Genomic DNA, 20,422 nt, shown 5'->3' with positions numbered 1-20,422 from the left:
ATTCTAAGTTTCTTTTAGTTTCAAAAACAAATCAAGTACTTTTTTGTTATTAGCCGATGCAGAATCATACTGTTCATTGTGATGAGGTTATGTTTCTTTGAGCTTAGCAAATAAGGTGAATAATGCAAAAAAATTCTCAGATAAAAATGAAACAAAAAAGAAAAACAGGATTGGAAATTGCTCACCTCAACTTGAAGGTCATTCAGAGAAGACATGTTCTCAGAGGACAGAATAAACTGCGATTCATCTTCTACAAGAGCTTGAGTTTCAAAGACACTGGAGGCAGTCTTATCAATTTCTTTCATTACTTCCTGAACTTGTTCTCGGATGATGATGAACGTTGAAAAGCGTTTCTCCTGAAAATCGAGACACGCAAATAAGATAAGATTAGCTTCACATTGTTTTACAGCATATCAACTCTTTTTCAGATATTCAAATAAAATTTGGCAAAAAAAGTACAACCCACCATGTAAAAGGACAGATATTTATATCCAGAGTTTAAGGTCACTTTAAATCTGAATATGGTAGTCATCATGACCTTCACAGAGCAAAAAAAAAAAAAAAAAATGCTATCTTTTTTCTTTCAAGACAAAACAGGCAGTGTTACAGCTTTTACAAACTCCCACAGACACAAACTTGATACTGAGGTTAAAAAAATCTTAGGTCCATTTAAATTCTTGCTGACAATAACCAGAATCAAGTCTGCTCATATCTTCTGCTGCTCAAGTGAGACTAGATTTAATCTTTGGAATCATTCTTTGTAGGCAGATGTGGAGAGTTACATGATCCTAGTTGCCACCAGTGAACACACTCCCAGTGTACGACATCTTTTTCTAGATGAGGATCCATTGCTTGGATGGCATACTCAAGAATGGGCCATAGCAGAATTATGTATAGAGGACAGAAAATATTTGCTGTTGAGCTGGAAAAGGATCTTCAGATCAGATAGAGAATATGCATTTGTTTGCAAGCTCATTAGATGGAGCATTGCTGAATCTTGTGTTAATAAAAGATTTTATGCTTCAAATTCTTAATACCTTCACATACATGTTTTGTATATAACTACTTTCTAGATTATCTTGTTTTGTCACCATAGATCTTGTAGTCTTTAAGCAATGGATTCTACACACAGATGACATTGAGACAGATATTACTACTAATACTACTACTCTCGGTCAAAGTACACATGAGATTAATGGCATCAAAGTGATGATGTAGTAGAAAAAGGTATACCAAAATAATACATAATATATATATATATATATACTAGCAAAAGTACCTGTCATTGACTGGGTTCAAAAACAGCCTACAGAAAATGGACTCTGATTTATTAAAGTATGATAGGTTATGAAAAGGAAGGGTTGTAAAGAGATAGCTTCGAATTCGGGGGTATCAAAACCAAAGCAAAATATGATGAAAGTAAAAATAAAATAGATAAACCTCATAATTTATTATACCATACCTATTCACACTGAAACACTTATCACAATATTCTGTGGATCTATATTAAAAAACCTTGTTAAACTTTGTGACATATTTCCATTCTATGGAGGTCAGGCACGAACGAACACACCATAATTTTATTATACCATATTTCTTCAAACTAAAACATAATTATCAAAGTATACTTACGCAGATAGATATGAAAAGTCTTTATTAAAGTTTGTGCCTATTTCCATTCTATGGAGGCTAGGCACGAACGCAGACCCCACAATTTTATTATACCATCCCTATTTAAGTTAAAACATACTTATCAAAGTATTCTTATGTACATCTATATCAAAAACACTTGTAAACGTTTTTTTTTTTAATTTTTAAATTTTTTTTATTTCCATACTTTGTTGACCAGGCGCGAAGCCAGACCCCAAAATTTTAATGAACCACCGTTCTGCAGGATCAAACATACACATTCCTGTATCTCGATACATCTTCTATCATTATATGTAATCAGTTTTTTAAAATAGTAAACCACATAGGAGCCTATTCATGACCAGACACACACACAGACATTCAGCTTTATATTATAGATATATCTACAAAAGTGAAAGTGTGTGTCTGTCTGTACATTTCCATACGCAATAACTGTCAATTTTAAGTCTACAGACTCAAAATTTGATATACAGGGTACTGAGATTTGGGAAAATCGATGTGACCGGATTTCGGCCAGAAATTTGGCTGTTAAGGGGTCAAAGTTCAACAATTTGACTTTTGAGAACTCTACCAAACTCCTCCGACAATTTTTGGTCTAAACACTTGAAATTTTAGATATAGGCTCCTTGGACATGGATCTAACTTAATAACTTGATTTGAGCCCAAAACAATAAATTTTAAGGAGTCATAATAGGGGTCAAATTTTAAAAAATTGACCGCTTTTTTTTTTTTTTTTTGCTCAACATACACCTCCAAATACCCGGGCAACGCCGGGCTGAAATGCTAGTATATATATAAAGCATTTAAAGTGTCCAAATAAAAAAAGGAGTCCGCATACTGACAAAAGTTGTGGCATGTTGAATTTGATGGCTGATTATGCTTGGGTTGTCATTTGCTCGGCGCTTAGCTGAAAGACCAAGTTTTTCTAATTGTTTGAAGTGCAGTTTAAGTAAACATTGAGTATTTTTATAAAATTAACCAATTTCAACCAACAGAAATCGAATTTTACAGAAATTATTTTTCTACTGTTGTTGCTACAACTGCTGGAAAACGGTTCCAAAATGACTTTAGGTTTTGTACTAAGAGTTGAAATGTTTCTTATAAATTTGATTCAAACACAAGACAGTTAATGTAACAAATGTTTTGATATATAGTTTAGATGTAGAGATTATTGAAACTTTAAAATATATGAAGGTCATCACAGTTATCTCCCATCCTAACACAGAGAAGTAATCTCATAAACAACCCCATTGTGTGCAGTTACTCTCACTTCATCTGTTTTAATGGATGACATCATCCAGAATGCATAGGAACAAGAGGAAAATCTACAGAGTTTTAGTGATATATAGATAACGTTGATCACATAAAATATTCAAGGTTATTTATTAAAACAAATTAAATTTGATATCACACTTTTTTCAACTTATTCTCGCAATCTTCAAGTCAATATATTGGTTTTTTTGTTATTGGTAGGCTTTTTTTCTCCACACAAAATATTTGATTCTGATTTTATTTAAAAATAAATTTAAAATTAAAAAAGTAATTTGACTTAATTTTTTACTTAATAAATTTTTACAAAAAGAGACATAACTGCTTTCATCCACAGAGTTAGCTTCCTTTGATTGGAAAAAAAAATTTGCAAAGAAAAACACTATCAAGCAATGCAGGATAGGCACAACTCATTTTATGAGAATAAACACATGTAAACTGCCATGTATTTAGATTATGAGAGTTTTGCGTTTAATACATGTTCTGTAGTAGTGATCAGACAGACAGAAATATGTAATAAAAATTCACATATACACACACACCCTGTCCTGATTGTGACAAGCTTTTTTTTTTTAGATTTAAATATAAGAAAGGAAAACTATCTTCCAACCTGTTCTGCTTGGAGCATTTCAATGTGTTTCTCCAATTCCCACAGTTGATTATCAGACGGTACACAATTACTCGGAATCGGATAGTGACTCATTTGCAAACGGTCACAAAGAACTTGTTCTTGATCCAACAGTTCATTTAAGGCCACCATGCGGATGTGTTTTTGTTTGGTCAAGGATTCAAGCTGAAGATGAAGATCCTTTCGACGACGTAAAATCTTCAGATTTGGATCCGGCTAGAAAACAAAAGAAATCCATGAAAAAAAACAAAAGAAAATACAGGAAAAGAGAAGTAATGAAACAATTTAGTATTTATTTTTCCATTAAATAAATCCTTAACTTTAGAAACATAATGATTAATCAATTTTTTAAATAATAATTCCAAATAATAAATGTATACCTCATTGCTGTAAGTCATTTTGTAGACAAACGCTTTGTTATGAATTTACATGACGCCATTGTACGTCACTCGTGACAGATGACACCCAAAAAATAAATATCGGCGCTTGCTATCATTTCTATTGATGTGTACATAAAACATTCTTAATTCTTTTCAAATTTTATAACAAAAATAAACATATTAGCTATTACATACCGTTTGAACAAAGTTTCTATTTTGATTTATTTTTGTACTAGAAAGCCGTAACTTAAAGATGTTCTAACTTTTGACTGGAAAGAACATGTTTTGTTCTTTTCCCTTATTGTTTAAAAAATATAAAATCTTATCAACTAATAGAGCTTCCATATCGAGCATTTCTATGAACCTAAAACACGTGCATCTGAAAAGTCATTTACCGTTCGCAGACACTCCATGACAGCATGTTTTGTTGTTAATAGACGGAATTAAATCAGAATTTCTTGGAATATACGAACTACAATCAAAATATTAAAATACCATTTTAAAGAAAATTTTATTTTGAATCCAGTCAAGTTTTATATTGATTGATGTGGGAGAAATCTCATTACTGATTTGTCAGATTAAGTAGCAGAATGTGCCTTGTCCAACACTAAACGGTTTGGTATTACTAATACTACTCTCAAACTTTTAGAATGTATCACAAGATATAAAAATGTCTTGTTGCTTCACTTTATATTAGGCAGCCAAAATTTTACAAATAATTATGACTAAATTCAATCCTCTTATATAAAAGTACACATCAATACAAGAAAAACAAAAAAAAATCATGAAGATATGCTTACTTTTCAACTAATCAATTCATCTTTTGTAATACCAGCACATGACAAATGCTCTCCAACAAATTTTAAGTTTTCAAATAAAAATGTCTGGAATCTGTCAGAGTTATTTAAGTTTAAATAAGCATCAGTATGAGTTTTCTCAATTAAGTGCCTTATTCTCGACTGATTTATTCCTGATTTTTTTTTCATCTTTTAGATAGAAAAGTTATAGAAGGAATTTATAGTTTACTTTTCCAGTGAAATTAAAAATATCGTTTAATTTCTTGAAATTACAATCTTCTGAAATAAAAATATCTCCAATGAAAATTTCAAATGTAAATTAAAAAATTTAATAACAGTACAACATTTTTGGAATAAAAATGATAGACAAACTTTAAAATAAGGGTGCTTATGCACTTTTGATACAGCGCTATTTTTAAATAGTTTTTTCAAGTTAAATTCAAGTTTCACATCTTTTTTTTATTAAATTGTTAGGTGGAAGCACAAAATAGTTACAAAACACCCTCCCTTCTTCCTGTTAAGAATGGCTTTCAAAATAACATTATTTCAACACAATATCAAAAGTACACAAGTACTAAAATGAGTGGAAATTACCAATTATTTTACTTCTGTATTGTTTATTGAATTGTTAGGTGAAAGTACAGACTACTTTAAAAAAAAAAAAAAAACCCTCTCCAAATGTTAAGAATGGCTTCCTAAATACTAACGTTTGCTACATAAATACTATTATATTTTTTGTTTTTTTATTGTTCTAACATTTATTTTTTTGTACTGTTTATTAAATTGGGTCAATGTCCAACCTACAAAGGATGTTTATTCCGAAAACCGTTCTTAGCATGAGGAAGTTGGGGATGTTTATTCCAAAAGGCAGTTTCTTATTTTCAACCTCCCCATGTTAAGAACGGCTTTTTGAATAAACAACCTTTGCAGGTTCGACAACGAGTACACATTGATCTTAAATTGTTAGGTGAAAGTAGAAACTAGTTTAAAAAAAAAAACAAAAAAAAACTCTCCTCCACATGTTAAGAATGGGTTTGTAAATACTAACATTCGCTACATAAATATTTTTTTTATTGTTCTAACATTTTTTTGTATTGTTTATTAAATTGTTAGGTGAAAGCACAGACTATTAAAAAAAAAAAAACCTTCCACTTCCAATGTTAATTGAAAAATGTTTTTTTGTATTTATATAAAACTTGTTTATTTAGTTTCGTTTGCATTCTGTTTTCGTTCTAACACATAACTGTCAAGTCAGTTTTTTTTTTCTTGGCCATTAGTTTTAAACATTATCAGGAATTAAATTTTCAGCACTTTTAAGTAAATAAGTGGTTTGATTTTAAAATCTTGGCAATTTTTTTTCACTTCATAACAAAAAAAAAAAAATCCAGAACATCGCTCATTTGTTTACATTACATGGTGAACACATGCTAACCATATGTTGCACAATATTTCTGAATATTTAAAAGATTCAAACATAACTTTTACAAAATAATGTACAAAAATGGTTTCTCATTACTACTATTGAAATTGAAGCATTATAGTTAACTATTTGACAGAAGGCAATGGCCAAACAACTTTCGTCCATTGACTTGCTAATTTTCTCCCTATTCAGGTTTCACACATTTTGTTTAAAACATTATGGGTATGGGTATTTTCTTTTGCTCGGCGCATTTATGCGAATAAAGCTAGATACAATTTTTTAGCGCCATTTGACAGGAAATTGAATGAACTTTAATTTGATATCATATTTGTCATGGTTATTATGAATAGTTAATTCACCAGTAGCAAATTAAATGAAAAATAAATTTGGAAAACAAATTACAGATTTCTTTTTGAATAAAATAAATACGTATTAGATATGTTTGAAGCGAAAACAACCAATTCCGTGTGACCAACACACCGTTCCAACATTTGAAAAGATTACCGTAAAAACAACAAACGGACTTTTACTGATTCAATGCTCCAATAACATGACAAAATAACATACTGATGATGAAGTGCATCTTCGAAATATATTTATAAATTTCAAACAAAATAAATACAGTGCCGACAAAAATAAAGTCCACACTTGTAATTTTTTCAAAAACTGCAAATTGAAGTTAAATTTAATGTAACTGTTTAAACAACTTATACATCATTTGATTTGCCTTTTATTCCTCTAGAATTTTACCTGTTCATATGACTTAATTGAAATATTCTAGTGTTCACATCAATTTAAAAAATAACTTCAAATTGAGGAGACAAAAAGAAAGTCCACGGCAACAAATTCACTTAAAATTAGCTTAACATCGTCCCTAAATCAGTTTTAAATATCCACCAACAGGCAACAAAGCATCTCTAATCGTAATTGTTGTTGTTCCAGGTTATACAACGTAACACTTAGTCCATATGCCACAACTTTCTCTTAGTGATCATCAGGAGCTTATTAATCTCCACCTTTCTCGTTTATCCAATCGAGAAATCGGCCGCAGATTGAAATATGATGAGAAAACGGTACGAAAGATTGCGCAAAAGCACCAAAACCCCATGTTCATGATGTCCCTAAATCTGGTCATACTACAGTTACTTCTAACAGGGAAGACAATGCTATTCAGATCCACAGCCTAAGAAACAGATTTGAAATGGCTCCCCAAATCCAACAACAGTGCAATCTTGTTAAAAAGTGGTCTCTTTCTACTGTCAAGAACAGGTTAAAGGAATTTAATTTGCGAGGATATGTTGCAAGACGCAAGCCAATGATTTCTGTAAAGAACAGAAAACGCTGTCTGGACTTCGTCAGATGCAATAAAGATCATGACTCTTCATATTGTGTTAGCGACAAAAGCAAGTTCAATATGGTAGGCAGTACGTCCGTTGGAAGAAAGACGATGAATTTAATCAAGGTGCTCAGTTTCAACACTGCAAGGTGATGGAGGTTCAGTTTTGGTGTGGGACATTATTAGTACCAATGGTCCAGGGCCTATAGTTCGCTTTCTAGGTCAAATTAATTCGACCAAGTACATTAATATGTTGACTGAGCATTTTCTACCCTACTTTGGTTGAAATTTGAATGATAATTCCATCTTCATGCAGGATAATGCTCCCATTCATACTGCTAGCAATGTCAAGAGGTTCCTGAAAGAGCATAATATTCCGTGTTTGGATTGGCCTGCACAATATCCAGACCTCAGTCCTATCAAAAACATATGGCATTACAGCTACGCAATGATAAAATTTCAAATTTGGAAGAACTTTGGATAAAAATGAAAGAAAAGTGGGTTGCCCTTTCCTCAGAGTATTGCTGCAGTCTAATTCAAGAAATTCCAAAAGATTGCAGGCTGTCAAATTGCAGAAGGGCTATGCTACTAAATATTAACTAGTTCATTGTGTTTCTGTTGTATTTGTGTTGCATTAATGTCCTAAAGTTACATTTAAATGAGTTTCCATTGCGCGGACTTGCTTTTTTGCCTCCTCAATTTGAAGTAATTTTTTTAAATTGACGTGAACAAGAATATTTCAATTAAAAGTCAAACATGAACAGAAGAATAAAAGGCCAATCAATAAGTTTGTTTAAACAGTTTCATTAAATTTAACTTAAATTTGCAGTTTTTGAAAAAAATTACAAGTGCAAACTTTCTTTTTGCCGCCTGTGTATCTGTTTATTTTGTAACTAGCGGGGGTACCCGGCGTTGCCCGAGTGTTTGTTTCCGGGACGGGGGAGGGGGGGGGGAGTTTTAAAAAATGTTATGGTAGGTAAGTAGGAAGGATCAAACCCGGAGTCATGAGTAAAAGTAGGAAAATAAAGTGTGAAAAAAAAAAAAAAAAAAAAAAAAAAAAAAAAACATCTCCAACGTTAACAGTTCGGCCACCAAGAAAAGTCCATTCCAGTTGTTTAGGAAAAAGAAAAAAAAAAAAAAAAAAAAAAAACGACTACGGTAGGTCGGCGCAAACGTGAAAATATAATGTGAATTGTCCAGCACGCTAACCACTACGCCACAGAGCACTGCAGCTTAGTTTAGTGATTTTAAATAACTTCACATGAAAGAACTACGAAGCCAAACCGGTGTTCTCTTCTCAACTGTTCCTTGTGAACGATCCCCAACCGGTGTTAAGTGGTGGCAGGGGGAGGAGGAATTTATTAGAGAAAATATTTTACCACTTCCATTGATCTTAACCGATTTTGGCCGTGACTTCTCAGCAGAAAAAGTATAGAAATCTAAGATTATCGAGGAATTTGAGAAATAATAAGCCTATAACACACCTCAGATATTGTTCTGCCGTTTGTGCATATTATATTTGCATGAAATATCTTGATTTTTAATCCTATTAATGTCAAAATCAGACGGGGGGAAAAAATGAGTTCATTTTATTTATATAGAGATAATGCATTGTTTTGGCTTCAAACATATCTAATACGTATTTATTTTATTCAAACTCAACCAGCGCCTCTATCAAAGAACACAAACCCTAACGTTTCTTTTTGTATATTCGTGACAATTATTATATGAAAATAAAAATCATTCTTTAATTAATTTGGTGCTATTTTTAGTTTTTTTTTTTTTATTGGTTGAATGGTAAAAATGCGTGAGAGTTTAAAATAAGGTGCACGATTTTCTTGATAATGTAAAAATTACAAGCTAGTATTCCATGTCACAATTTTATCACATTTATCATGAAAATAAATCAGTAAAATAGAATTTTTATTCAACAAATAACAAATAAACACAAGAGAATAAGATTTACTGTTTTGTGCAATATTTTTTTTATCCAAATGCAAATTCAAACAAATAAGATACATACACATGATTTGGCCATTTTTATGAATTCCATTTTAAGGTTGCTGCTGGTATCTACTTATACCTTTCATTACAATGAAGCTTTCAACTTCATCTAATTGTTTTTATATTTAAGTGATCACAATATTTTTAGCTTAAATAGATAAGAACAATTATAAAAAGGTATATTTTACCAAGTTGAATTTTTTGTGTTTTGTCTTCAATGGATATATATCATCCAAGATATTTTAGGTATAACAATGGAAAAATGGCAAGATTCAATAAGTAATTGGTTAAAACTAATGATAATACTTTCTAATTCTACGAAAAATTGTTAAAATCCAACTTTGAACCTTAAATTACTATTTCATGGCAATTCAGATATAAATTCAATAGAAATACTGTCATTTTTATACTAGGAAATGGAAAAGGCTTTACTTTTTAACCAAAAAGTTTTTTAAACCAGACACCAGCACAAAAGGACTTAGTAAGTGCTTTCTGAAATTCAAATAGTTTTGTGTGTCAATTCCAGGTTAGCTATTTGGACTAGAAAGGAAAAAATATAAGCAAAAAGTCTGGAAAAAAAAAAAAAAAAAAAAAAAAAAAAATCATTTTTGGGGAATAAATTAAATCTAAAACATCTTATTAAATAATAAAGCATATTTCAAGGAAAAATATTAATTAAATATCTTTCAATGTCTATGAGTCACAATTTCATCATGATTTTGAAATATTGAGCGTTTCGTGATAGTAAATAAGGGTGCATACATCAAGTTTAAACGACATAACTTTTTTGATTTTTGAGCTAGAGAAAATTTTGGTAGCATTTCATCACAAATTTCGTTTTCAACAGAAAACACCTGCTTTAACTATTCAGACATCAATTGGTTCATTGTGCAATACTAGCATTGCATAGTGGTATTAAATGCAGCCATGATTGAGTTTACCTGGTAGGGAGGAAGTGAAAGTTCTTGGCTTAAAACCTTCAGCTTCTCATCAAGCTCTTTGATCTTATGAAGTAACCCATCGTGCACGCTCGCCTCCTGCTGAATCATTTCATCAAACAAGCTTTCCACATGACGAACAACGCTATTGCACCGTTCATCAAGCTGTTCCTCTGGGAAACCAATCTTCTCCCACAAACCAGTCAGATGTTTAAGTGATTCCTCGATCACTTTCTTTAGAAGTTCGGGCAAATTTTGACTAAAAAGATAAAAAAGAAACACAAACAAATGAAAAACGAAATGTTAATTTTTCCTCTCTTTTCAATATAAAACAATGAAAGTAAAAAAAATTAGATAATCTATTATTCCCTTTCGAAATTTAATTAAAAAAAAATAATAATTTTTTAAATTAAATTCACAATAATTAACAAAACTTGTCTCTAGTATTTTTGGGAGGGAGTGGGGAGGTAAAAAAAAAAAAAAAAAAAAAAGACTTATTTATATATCCTTCACCCCACCTGATGCTAATACCAACTAATAATCCAGGGACTACTCAGTCATTTAATACATAGACACAAAGTTTTATAAAATGCCCTATAAAGCTTTATACCTACCACAACTCTGTGATACCAAAATGTTACAAATTTTGTAAATAAAAATTTTTAGAGTTTATAAAAATATTTTTTCAAATATTCCGATATTGTTAAAGGCAGTAATCTAAAAAAACTGATATTTGACACTTAAGACTTAGAAATCAATATCTAAATAAAATTTATTAAATAGATATCCAAAAGCAGATTTAAAATATCAAAAACAAAACGTGACCACTTTTGCAAACTGAGATCATTCTAACATCCAAATCCTAAAAAAAATGATTAAATTACAAATTCCAGCGACTGTATATAAATTCTTTAGAATAATAATCTGACACTTTCAAACTTAAGAAAATGCTTTGCCCTAACATTCACTATGCATGGTAGATGACACAGTATACATGTTACACCAAATAAAATGAGACACCAGCAACGACATTGTCAAACTGTATTAGATTCATCTGATGTGGGTTAAGTTGGCTCCAAACATTATGACAGTCCACCACATTTGCTAATCAGCAGTCGAGTCCGTGACACACTTCAACCATTTATGGTCACAACAACAAACTCTAAAATCATGCAGGCTATCTTGTATGGAAGATGCAGTTTGAGATTTGGTTGGAGAAACAAATGTATTGTAAAATGTTTTTGACTCCTAATGGGGGGGTACGAGACGAATGAATTCGCCAATCATTTTTATAAAAACCGGCTGTGCTAAACAACCAATGAAAACGTTTCAAAATTATTATAAAAATTGTCGAATTTTGAATTCAATCAGTTTGCCGTTAACTACGCCACGGACCACATTTGATTCTTAGCCGCCATCTTGGTTACTGATCTGAATTACGCCGCCATTTTTGTTCAACACAATGTCTCAAAACTTAACATGTATAAAATGTACTGAAGGCAGAACATGTCAAAAATCTTGGGTGCATGAAGATCTTTGTGCAAGATTCAAGTCTTACAACCATACAGCAGCACAGATTAGCAACAGTGACTTATGAATACCGAGGAGAATGTTTTCGTAGTAATCAGAAAAATCTCATGAGACTTCAAATGATTCAGTCTATGGACAGCAAAAAGATGCTACATAAAGTATACAAAACAGTAATTTGCTTAAAGTTAGATGATAACAGAATGGCTTATCAACCAGCCAGAAAATCCTGTTAGAGAATATTAACGAGACATATTAGAAAAGATTCTGGTTAGCTTGTAAGGCCTCTTCAATAGAAAGGCGAACAGATTTATCTAGTAATACACATGAAAAGTTTTAAGTAACCCAAAGTATCCCAACATTAGTCACAAAAGTCATATGTTTTAGGACCTAAAAATCTTGAAAATTTTAAAAATGACTAAAACTAAGTTATGACTATTTTTGTGCCTTGCATGTTTGGATATTCCCCCCCCCCTCCCGCTTTAAGACCATATGCTTTTTTTTTTTTTTTTTTTTTTTTAACACACTGTAAAAATGGCATATTTTTGTTTAAACACAAAATTAAGCTATGAAATTTGCCACATATATGTACTTTTGTGCAAAGAATCAGAATATGGTATTAAACATCTCTAGAAATTAAGGGTGTACCGTTTAATCCATAATCGGCCAATCAGCCGATTAATTATTTTTTTCTTTCCTATTAAATTTAAATCATTTCATCACTGCCAAGTGACTCATCAGATAGCTTTGACACATTAACATAGTAACTGCTAATTTAACATTTAATTAAGTGTCTGGCCACTATTATGGCTTTTTGCCCTTATTAAATAAAATTAAAAAATACAATCTCTAATTCTTAAAAGAATATAATCAAACAAATAGATAAGAAAAAGAAATTACAAACCAACTACAAAGTACAAATTGTAATTCTTTAAGTGAATAACTATAATCTGAAGTTCTGCACCTGTTGCTGCTCTGCTTCTTCTATTCTTGTTACCTCCTCTGCTCTCATAGTCTACTCAAAATTTAAAGTTGAATACTTTTAAGTTGTAATGTAGAACCATTAGACTTTCTCTATTCTCATGACACAGCCTGTTCCTCATGTGTTCATACACATTACCACCTGCATTAAAGAGCCTATCACCCTCCAAAATGAAGGTGCTGCGCTTAAATATTTTGAAGCCAGTTTACTCAGAAGTGGTAAGACGTTCCTGTGTCTTCCACCACTGAAATGGATCATCTCTTGTGAGTAATTGTAAAGCTACATAATGGTAAAGTTTTTTTGTGCACTTAACCATAAGGGATTTACTCCTTTTGAGTTTAGATTGTGATTCTTGTATTTCTGTTGTAGTTGCAGTCTCCAGGTTTAACCAGCTTCTACCTGTTCTAAGTTTTGATTTGTAGGTTTATTCAAAGTTAATTCATCAAACAGGCTTGAAACAGATGCAGTTTTACTTTGATCTTCTTGACCTTCAACAGAGCTTGAAAAAGTGTACCCTGCTGATTCTGCTTCAGTATCATCAGTAGAAAGTAGATGTAGAGTCTTAGTGTTTTCCAGGTCATTCTTTTGAAATTTAAATTTGAATTTAGGAAAGTAGACAAGTTATCATTTAGATAGGATGAAAATCTTGTTTCCTCAAATTGTTCGTGGTAAGGATTCCACTAAAGTCAGAAAAATCAGAATTAGATTCAACAGCTTTTGAAAGAAATAATCTCAGAGCTAAAATTGTAGGTATATGGTTGAAGTTCTGTGACTTGCTTCTTCAGTGATTTTTTTTCAAATGGATTCAGTAACTGGACAATTTTTTTTTATAGTGTTGCAAATTCTTGTATGTAAAAAAAAAAAAACAGAACGAATCTCTTGTTAAAAAATTCCAGTTTGTGCAAATCATTCTGCTTCACATACATGCCATGAAAAAGTCTTTTCTGATTTATGTTTACCAGTTATTCTGAAAAACAGCCATGTTTGTTTGCTTATTTTAAAACTGGTAAACATTAATCAGAAGGGACATTTTCTGGGCATTCAACATAAAGCAGAACGGTCCACACAAAAGCTAATACAAAAATGAAATAAAGAAGTTAAAACAATAAATAGTTCTTATGCAGAGAACTTTATGGAAACGCATTTCTTAACATGTGGAGGAGAGGGTGTTTTTCTAACTAGTAGTTATTTTTTGTTAGATATATTCCCTTTATATATTTAACGAAACCTACTTTTAATGCAAGTTAAGAATGAATAAATGACGAAAATTTCATGAAAATCTAATCATTAGCGGATTTTTGCTAGATATTTTAAACAGGAGTTACGGTTTCAAAACATCACTACATAGGAACGTTGTTTTAAAGCATCGATAATGTAAACACAATTTTAGTCTCACATTTTCGTATACTGTAAAAAATTTTGGCAGATGTTTAGGAAATTGCCCCCCCCCCTCTGAATTCCACAATTTACACTTTTCTTTTTTCGCATTAATCTCATTAACTTTCAGATTAAAAAAAAAAATTTAGAAAAAAAATATTTTTATGACTTTAATCGTCGTGGGTCACTTTTAAATTATGTTTTACTAAATTGAACACCTACTTTGTAACCATCTCTCACGTGACCGGTTAATATTCCCGTTTTTTTAAAAACCACATTGATTTTTCTTTTTTAATTGAAAGCCTACGTTCTGTAAATATTGGACACTGACGACAATTTTTTCTATTTCATTCAAGGTTTACTTTTTTTTTTTTTTCTTTAGATATTTAAAAATAAAACACTCGATAAAGAAGAATTAAAATATATTAAATAAAAAATTTATGTATTTCTTTGAGAAAAGAAAAAATTCCTTGACCCCCCTTTTTTTTTTTTTTTTTTTTTTTTTAAAAAAGGCAAAAACTTACAAGTAAAATTTGACTAGTTTTCAACTATGGGAACATATTTCTTCACTCACAAGGCTAGACAGCTAACGCAAACGTGTGGTTCCTTCTGTCCAGCAGTAGTTCTAAACAAGAGCAAACCAGTACTTCCGGTTTTTTGATAAGAACGTAAAAATGCTTACGTAATAGCGCCTTTTTCAAATAGTAATTTAAAAAATTCTTTTATTTAAAAAATAAATGGAATTTAAAATATAAATATGGATAAAATCTTAATGAAGAATGGAACTACACATTGAATAGTATTTTTATAGACAAGTGATTTTTTGGAATTTATATCGATTTTTATAATCAAAGTAAGTAAAATTTTGTTGATTTTCAAATCTTTTTTAAAGAAAACAGATTAAAAAATAAAAAATAAAAATATTGCATAATTTGCTATTAAACCTGTTATTTGTTTTTAAATCTGGTCTTTACTCCTTTAATTGAAAAACAAATTAGGGTTTGAATTACATTTTTCAAGTAGTTATAAGCTTGTAAAGATAAGAGGTCGAATTATTCAAATTTTTTTCACGCATTCTTAAGATCGGTTTCTGACACTGCTACCTAATCACCGTTATGAAAACAACCTTTTTTTTTTTTAAAAAAAAAAGAATAAACAATATATACAGAACTTTTTAAAATTTTCAACTATTTTAAAAGAATAAACAATATTTATTTTAAACAGAACATTTTTGACGCTTCTACAATATCAGAATGAAATATCGGAAATCATACAACTGAATTTTACATGAAAACAATGGTATCTACGTTTTCCTCATATTTTTAAGATAATTATACCCCGAAATTACGAAAATCGATAAGATGGAAAATTATTAAAGAAAATAAAAAATAGAATTTCAAGAAAACGATTGTATTTGCTCATATAAGACACAGGCGAGTTCAAAAAGAAGGTAACTTTCTGTTTTGATTTTAAAAAACAGCTGCAATTTATTAAGATTGACAAAAAACAAAATCAGTAGAAACCATTGTTTTCTCTCTGAAAACTCCATTTATTGACTACAAAATTTTATTCTGATAGTGTAGAAGCGCCCCCTATTTCTTATTTTAAAGTTTGAAACAATATGAATAGAACTTTTATAATTTGAAACAATATAAACATTTTAAATTTAATTTTCACCAATATAGACATTTTGTAATTTTATGTTTAATTTTTAACAACATAAATAGAACTTTGGTGCTTATGTATTTTTGGTACCATCCTATTTTAAAATAGATTTTTTCTAGTTAAATTCAAGTTTCACGATATCTTTTTTATTATTATTAAATTGTTAAGTGGAAGCAAAGAATAGTTACAAAATACCCCCTCCCTATGTTAAGAATTGCTTTCGAAATAATAACGTTACTATTATAGCATGGTACCATAAAATATCGAACTTTTTATAATTTTACATGGTAAATTTTTTACTTGGTTTCCATCTTAACATTTTCCTTTAAAATTACAACTTTGATAAGTTTTCGGATATGTTAAAAAAGAATATTGCATTTAAATTTTCCGCAAATAAGTAGTTTTATGAATATTGAACAATATAATTTTTTTATTTATTTGTTAAAAGTGGTGGCCATAGTTTTTAACTTTTAATTTTACACAACAGAAATAGAATTTTCTTTTTATAATTTTGAAAGAAATATTGTTCACGTTTTTCAATTTTAATTTTAAACAATATAAACCTTTTTACATTTTAATTTTGAAAGGAATAAGTAATAAATTTCATTTTTTTCCCCAAAAAATTGAAAATAATTGAAAGAGAATACACGTGAAAATTAATAAAGTGCAATAGAATACGCGTGTTTAAACTACTCATGTGATTTAATAATAATCACGTGATTCAATTTTGACATTTCACATTGCTTAAAATTCTAAAACGTTCTATTTATATTGTTTAAACTTAAAAAGGTCTTTAGAAAAAGTTCTATTCATATTGCTTTTAATAGGTTACAATTATGAAAAGTGCTATTCATATTTAAATGTTTTATATGTTCCGATAATTTAATATATTTCTATTAATATTTTTATCATTATAAAAAGGTATTCATTCTTTAAAATTATTTTAAAAAATTGTTTACATTTTCATAACGTAACGGTGACTTTCGTTTTCTTTTATGCGATAAAGAGTTCGAAATTATGTTTCCACCTAAACTCCAGTCTTGCCAAATACATTTACTTAAAAAAAAAAAAAAAAATATGTTGCCGCAGCTCCTTAAATGTTTTCATCTAATGGTGGTTTTCTCTTAATAGTCGCGTAAAAACTACATTTTTTTTATGTTATCAACTTTCTTTGTTACATTAAAAACATTCGTCGCAGTTTGTTTTTGTTTTTTGTTTGTTTTTTTTAATGTTTTGATTTAATAAAAAATATCGCTGCATCGAGCGTCCTAAATTAGGAGATGAAAAAAAAAAAGGTATTTTTTTTTTTAGATTAGGTCCACCTCCATAATTTTCTTTTAAATGACAACTTTTATAAGTTTTCGACTATGCTGAATACGTAAATTACATTGAAATTTTGCAAAAATAATTAGTTATCGAGATATAAAAAGTTGTATTATGCATTGTATTCTTTAGCGGCCATCTTTTTTTACGCACGTGCAGTGTCAGTCATAGATGAGTAGATTTGTTTATGGCGCGCACACGCGTGTAAAAAAATGGCCGCCAAAGAATACAATGCATAATACATTTTATATTTCGATAACTACTTATTTTTGCAAAATTTCAATGGGATTTTCGTATTCAGCATAGTCGAAAACTTATAAAAGTCGTCATTGAAAAGAAAATTGTGGAGGTGGACATAATCTGAAAATTTACCCAAAAAAAACTTTTAGCAAAAGAGAGTTGTCTCCCTCTGCACAATGAACGATTGTAAAACTGCGCCAGAATTTTTATACGCTTCTACAGAATTGGGACGAAATTTTGTAGTCGATAAATGAAGTTTTCAGATTTAAAAAAAAAAACGGTTTCAACTGATTTTTTTTTTTTTTTTGTCAATTCTAATAAATTACAACGGTAGCTTCCAAATTATGCAGTCGAAATTACTTGAATATTAATGAATTATTAAACAAAACAACATTAATCGTGTTAGCAGGTGAAAATTTTCGGCCATCTTGTTTAAATCAAAACGGAAACTTACCTCCCTTTTGAACTGTCTTACGAGCGTTTTCATCAAATTCTATTTTTAATTTATTTAATATTCTCCCTTATCAATTTTCGCAATTTTTTTTATTAAAAATACGAGGTAGACATTTATGCTGACGACACTACCATTTATGGTAGCACATCTAAGACAGTAAACGACCAAGTTTCCGATTCTCTCTCCTCTGATCTTGAGCACGTAGTACAATGGGGAAAGGAGTGGCTGGTTACTTTTAATGCATCTAAAACCAAGCTCCTCTCTTTACATCATCAACATTCTGATCCACATCTGCCATCAATTGAAATGAATGGCTCTCGTCTTGAGGAGGCCTCAAGTTTTGACAAGCTTCTGGGCTTGACCATTACTCCTGATCTTAAATGGAACACATCTGTTGTCAAGGCCACTGGAAAAATGGTGGGATTCTTCTATCGATCCAGTAGATATCTCACTGCTGATGCAATTCTCTATCTATATAAGAGCCAGGTACGTCCAAGGATGGAATACTGTTGCCACATCTAGGCAGGAGCTGCTAGAAAGGACTTGTCCTGCCTTGATAGAGTTCAAAATAGACTTCGTACCTCGTAGGAGATGTCCTTTTCTCTTCCCTGCAACCTCTATCTCACAGAAGAGATGTTGCGAGTTTGTCTCTGATGTATCGTTATTTTCATGGAAAGTGTTCGACTTCGCCTAACTTTCACAAGAAACACACGTCTAGCTGTAAACACTATCAATAATTCCCCCCACTCTTTATCTGTGCCAAAACCTAAACGTAGATTCCATGAACAAAGCTTCTTTAGAACTACTGCAACTGCACGCCTTCCGTTTTCCTGCTGACTGCAATATGGTTGTGTTCAAGTCTAACGTAAATAAGTTCTTGATGAGCCGTTCCATATAAGTTATCAAATTTTCATTACTAATTATTACTATATTGTCCAATTTCTACTGTACACTCTTTAACTCTTATCCTTGAGTGGCCTCTTGGCCTTGATAATGTAGTGATGCCCGTGTAAAAAAAAAAAAAAATACGTAGATACCATGATTTTCATGAGAAATTCAGTTTTACGATTTCCGAAATTTCGTCCCAATAGTGTAGAAGCACCTTTTTTATTACATAAATTTTAAATACAGAAACAAACAAATAAACATAATTAGAAATTATATTGTTCTCGGATACATATTAATATATGAGGAAATACTTGATTTCTTTTCCGAACAGAAAAATATTTGAAAACAAAAACATCTATTGTATAAAAATGTATCAGTTAATAAATGTTTACGTCTGTGTGTGCAAAATATATGTTGAAGCTTTTAAAAATGTCCACGGAAACGTAATTTCTGTCGAATATTTGTTTAAAGAGCAAAAGCAAGTATTATGGTTTATTAGGATCATAAACAGAAAAATAAACACTATTTCTCGAAGGAGTAATTTAGAAAAGGACAAATTTAATATTTTTAAAGATTCTGTTGAAAATTTCACAAAAGGCTTTTGGGTTTGTTTTACTATACACACGAATAAAAACACTAAAAACTTATCAAGTTAGGTAGAAAAATAATTTATCTTGCCTTTGATTTATTTGTTTTTTGACAACTTTTTCGAATCTATGTGTATAGTAAAACAAACCCAGACTTTTTTCTCATCAAACACTGTTAACCGTAATTTATAATTCTTTAAAATAGAGACGAAAAAAATAGGTTAGTTTTGAACAAAAAGAAAAACGTTTTAAAAAAAGTTAAAACCAAAATAAACTTATTCAGGCATGTAAATAACGCATTCTTGTCTTTGGTAACATTTATTTGTTGCATATTTTTGTTGTTATTTTTTTAAAAACCTTTTATCGTGCTGTTCAATACAATAAAGCAAAATATCCGTTATCTAATTTCGTGTATTTTTTTTAGTATTTAGTATTTGTTGATAGACATCACAGTTGTAGAAAGTAAGACAAATTTGTAATATGAATAAAAAAAGAAATAACATTACAACATAAATATACAAAGAGAAATAAAACACGACTTTAAAAATATATAATTATGTTTTAAGAGTAAAAGAAATGAAAAACAAATAGCAAGTACTTACACAGACATTTTCAGTTTAGTTAAACCGTTTTAAATTTGGAGGGTATTCTTTTTTTGTCCGTTGCACGTCGGAGATGACGCGCGCTGATTGGTCAATTTGAATTCGCCAAGGGACGTCATTCTGTTTGTCTTAACGAAATATGACTCATTCATAAAATAACCGGTTTTAACCTCAGATCAGAGATAGTTTACGTAACTAGTTTTAAAAAAGAAAAATTAACGCCCATTTCATCTTATGTCTCAACCTGATTATTTAGTTAAAAATACACATTCAGCATTTACTTGAGAAATAATCGAAAAGACAGATTGTTTTCGTCTACTTAGCTGGATATGTTTTTAGTGTTTGAACTTATTTT

The 20,422-nt window shown here is 30.3% G+C and overlaps 1 protein-coding gene across 2 annotated transcripts in view; it reads right to left on the bottom strand.

Moving 5' to 3' along the window:
• Positions 1–20,205, bottom strand: part of LOC145246033 (protein regulator of cytokinesis 1-like) — a 63,547-nt gene extending 43,342 nt beyond the window's left edge. For both annotated transcript variants that reach the window (XM_080107859.1, XM_080107860.1), the window contains exons 1-4: positions 20,068–20,205; positions 10,426–10,681; positions 3,530–3,763; positions 186–356 (exon numbers count right to left, since the gene is read on the bottom strand). In XM_080107859.1, the coding sequence (XP_079963985.1) occupies positions 186–356; positions 3,530–3,763; positions 10,426–10,681; positions 20,068–20,075 (669 nt within the window). In that variant the 5' untranslated portion in view covers positions 20,076–20,205. The remainder of the gene's footprint in view (positions 1–185; positions 357–3,529; positions 3,764–10,425; positions 10,682–20,067) is intronic.
• Between the last annotated feature and the right edge of the window lie 217 nt (positions 20,206–20,422).

This window comes from Euprymna scolopes, chromosome 23 (genome assembly GCF_053919585.1).
Source record: "Euprymna scolopes isolate OS-2025 chromosome 23, ASM5391958v1, whole genome shotgun sequence".
NCBI classification, from domain to species: Eukaryota; Metazoa; Mollusca; class Cephalopoda; order Sepiida; family Sepiolidae; genus Euprymna; species Euprymna scolopes.
This window is presented reverse-complemented; position numbering and strand designations above follow the sequence as displayed.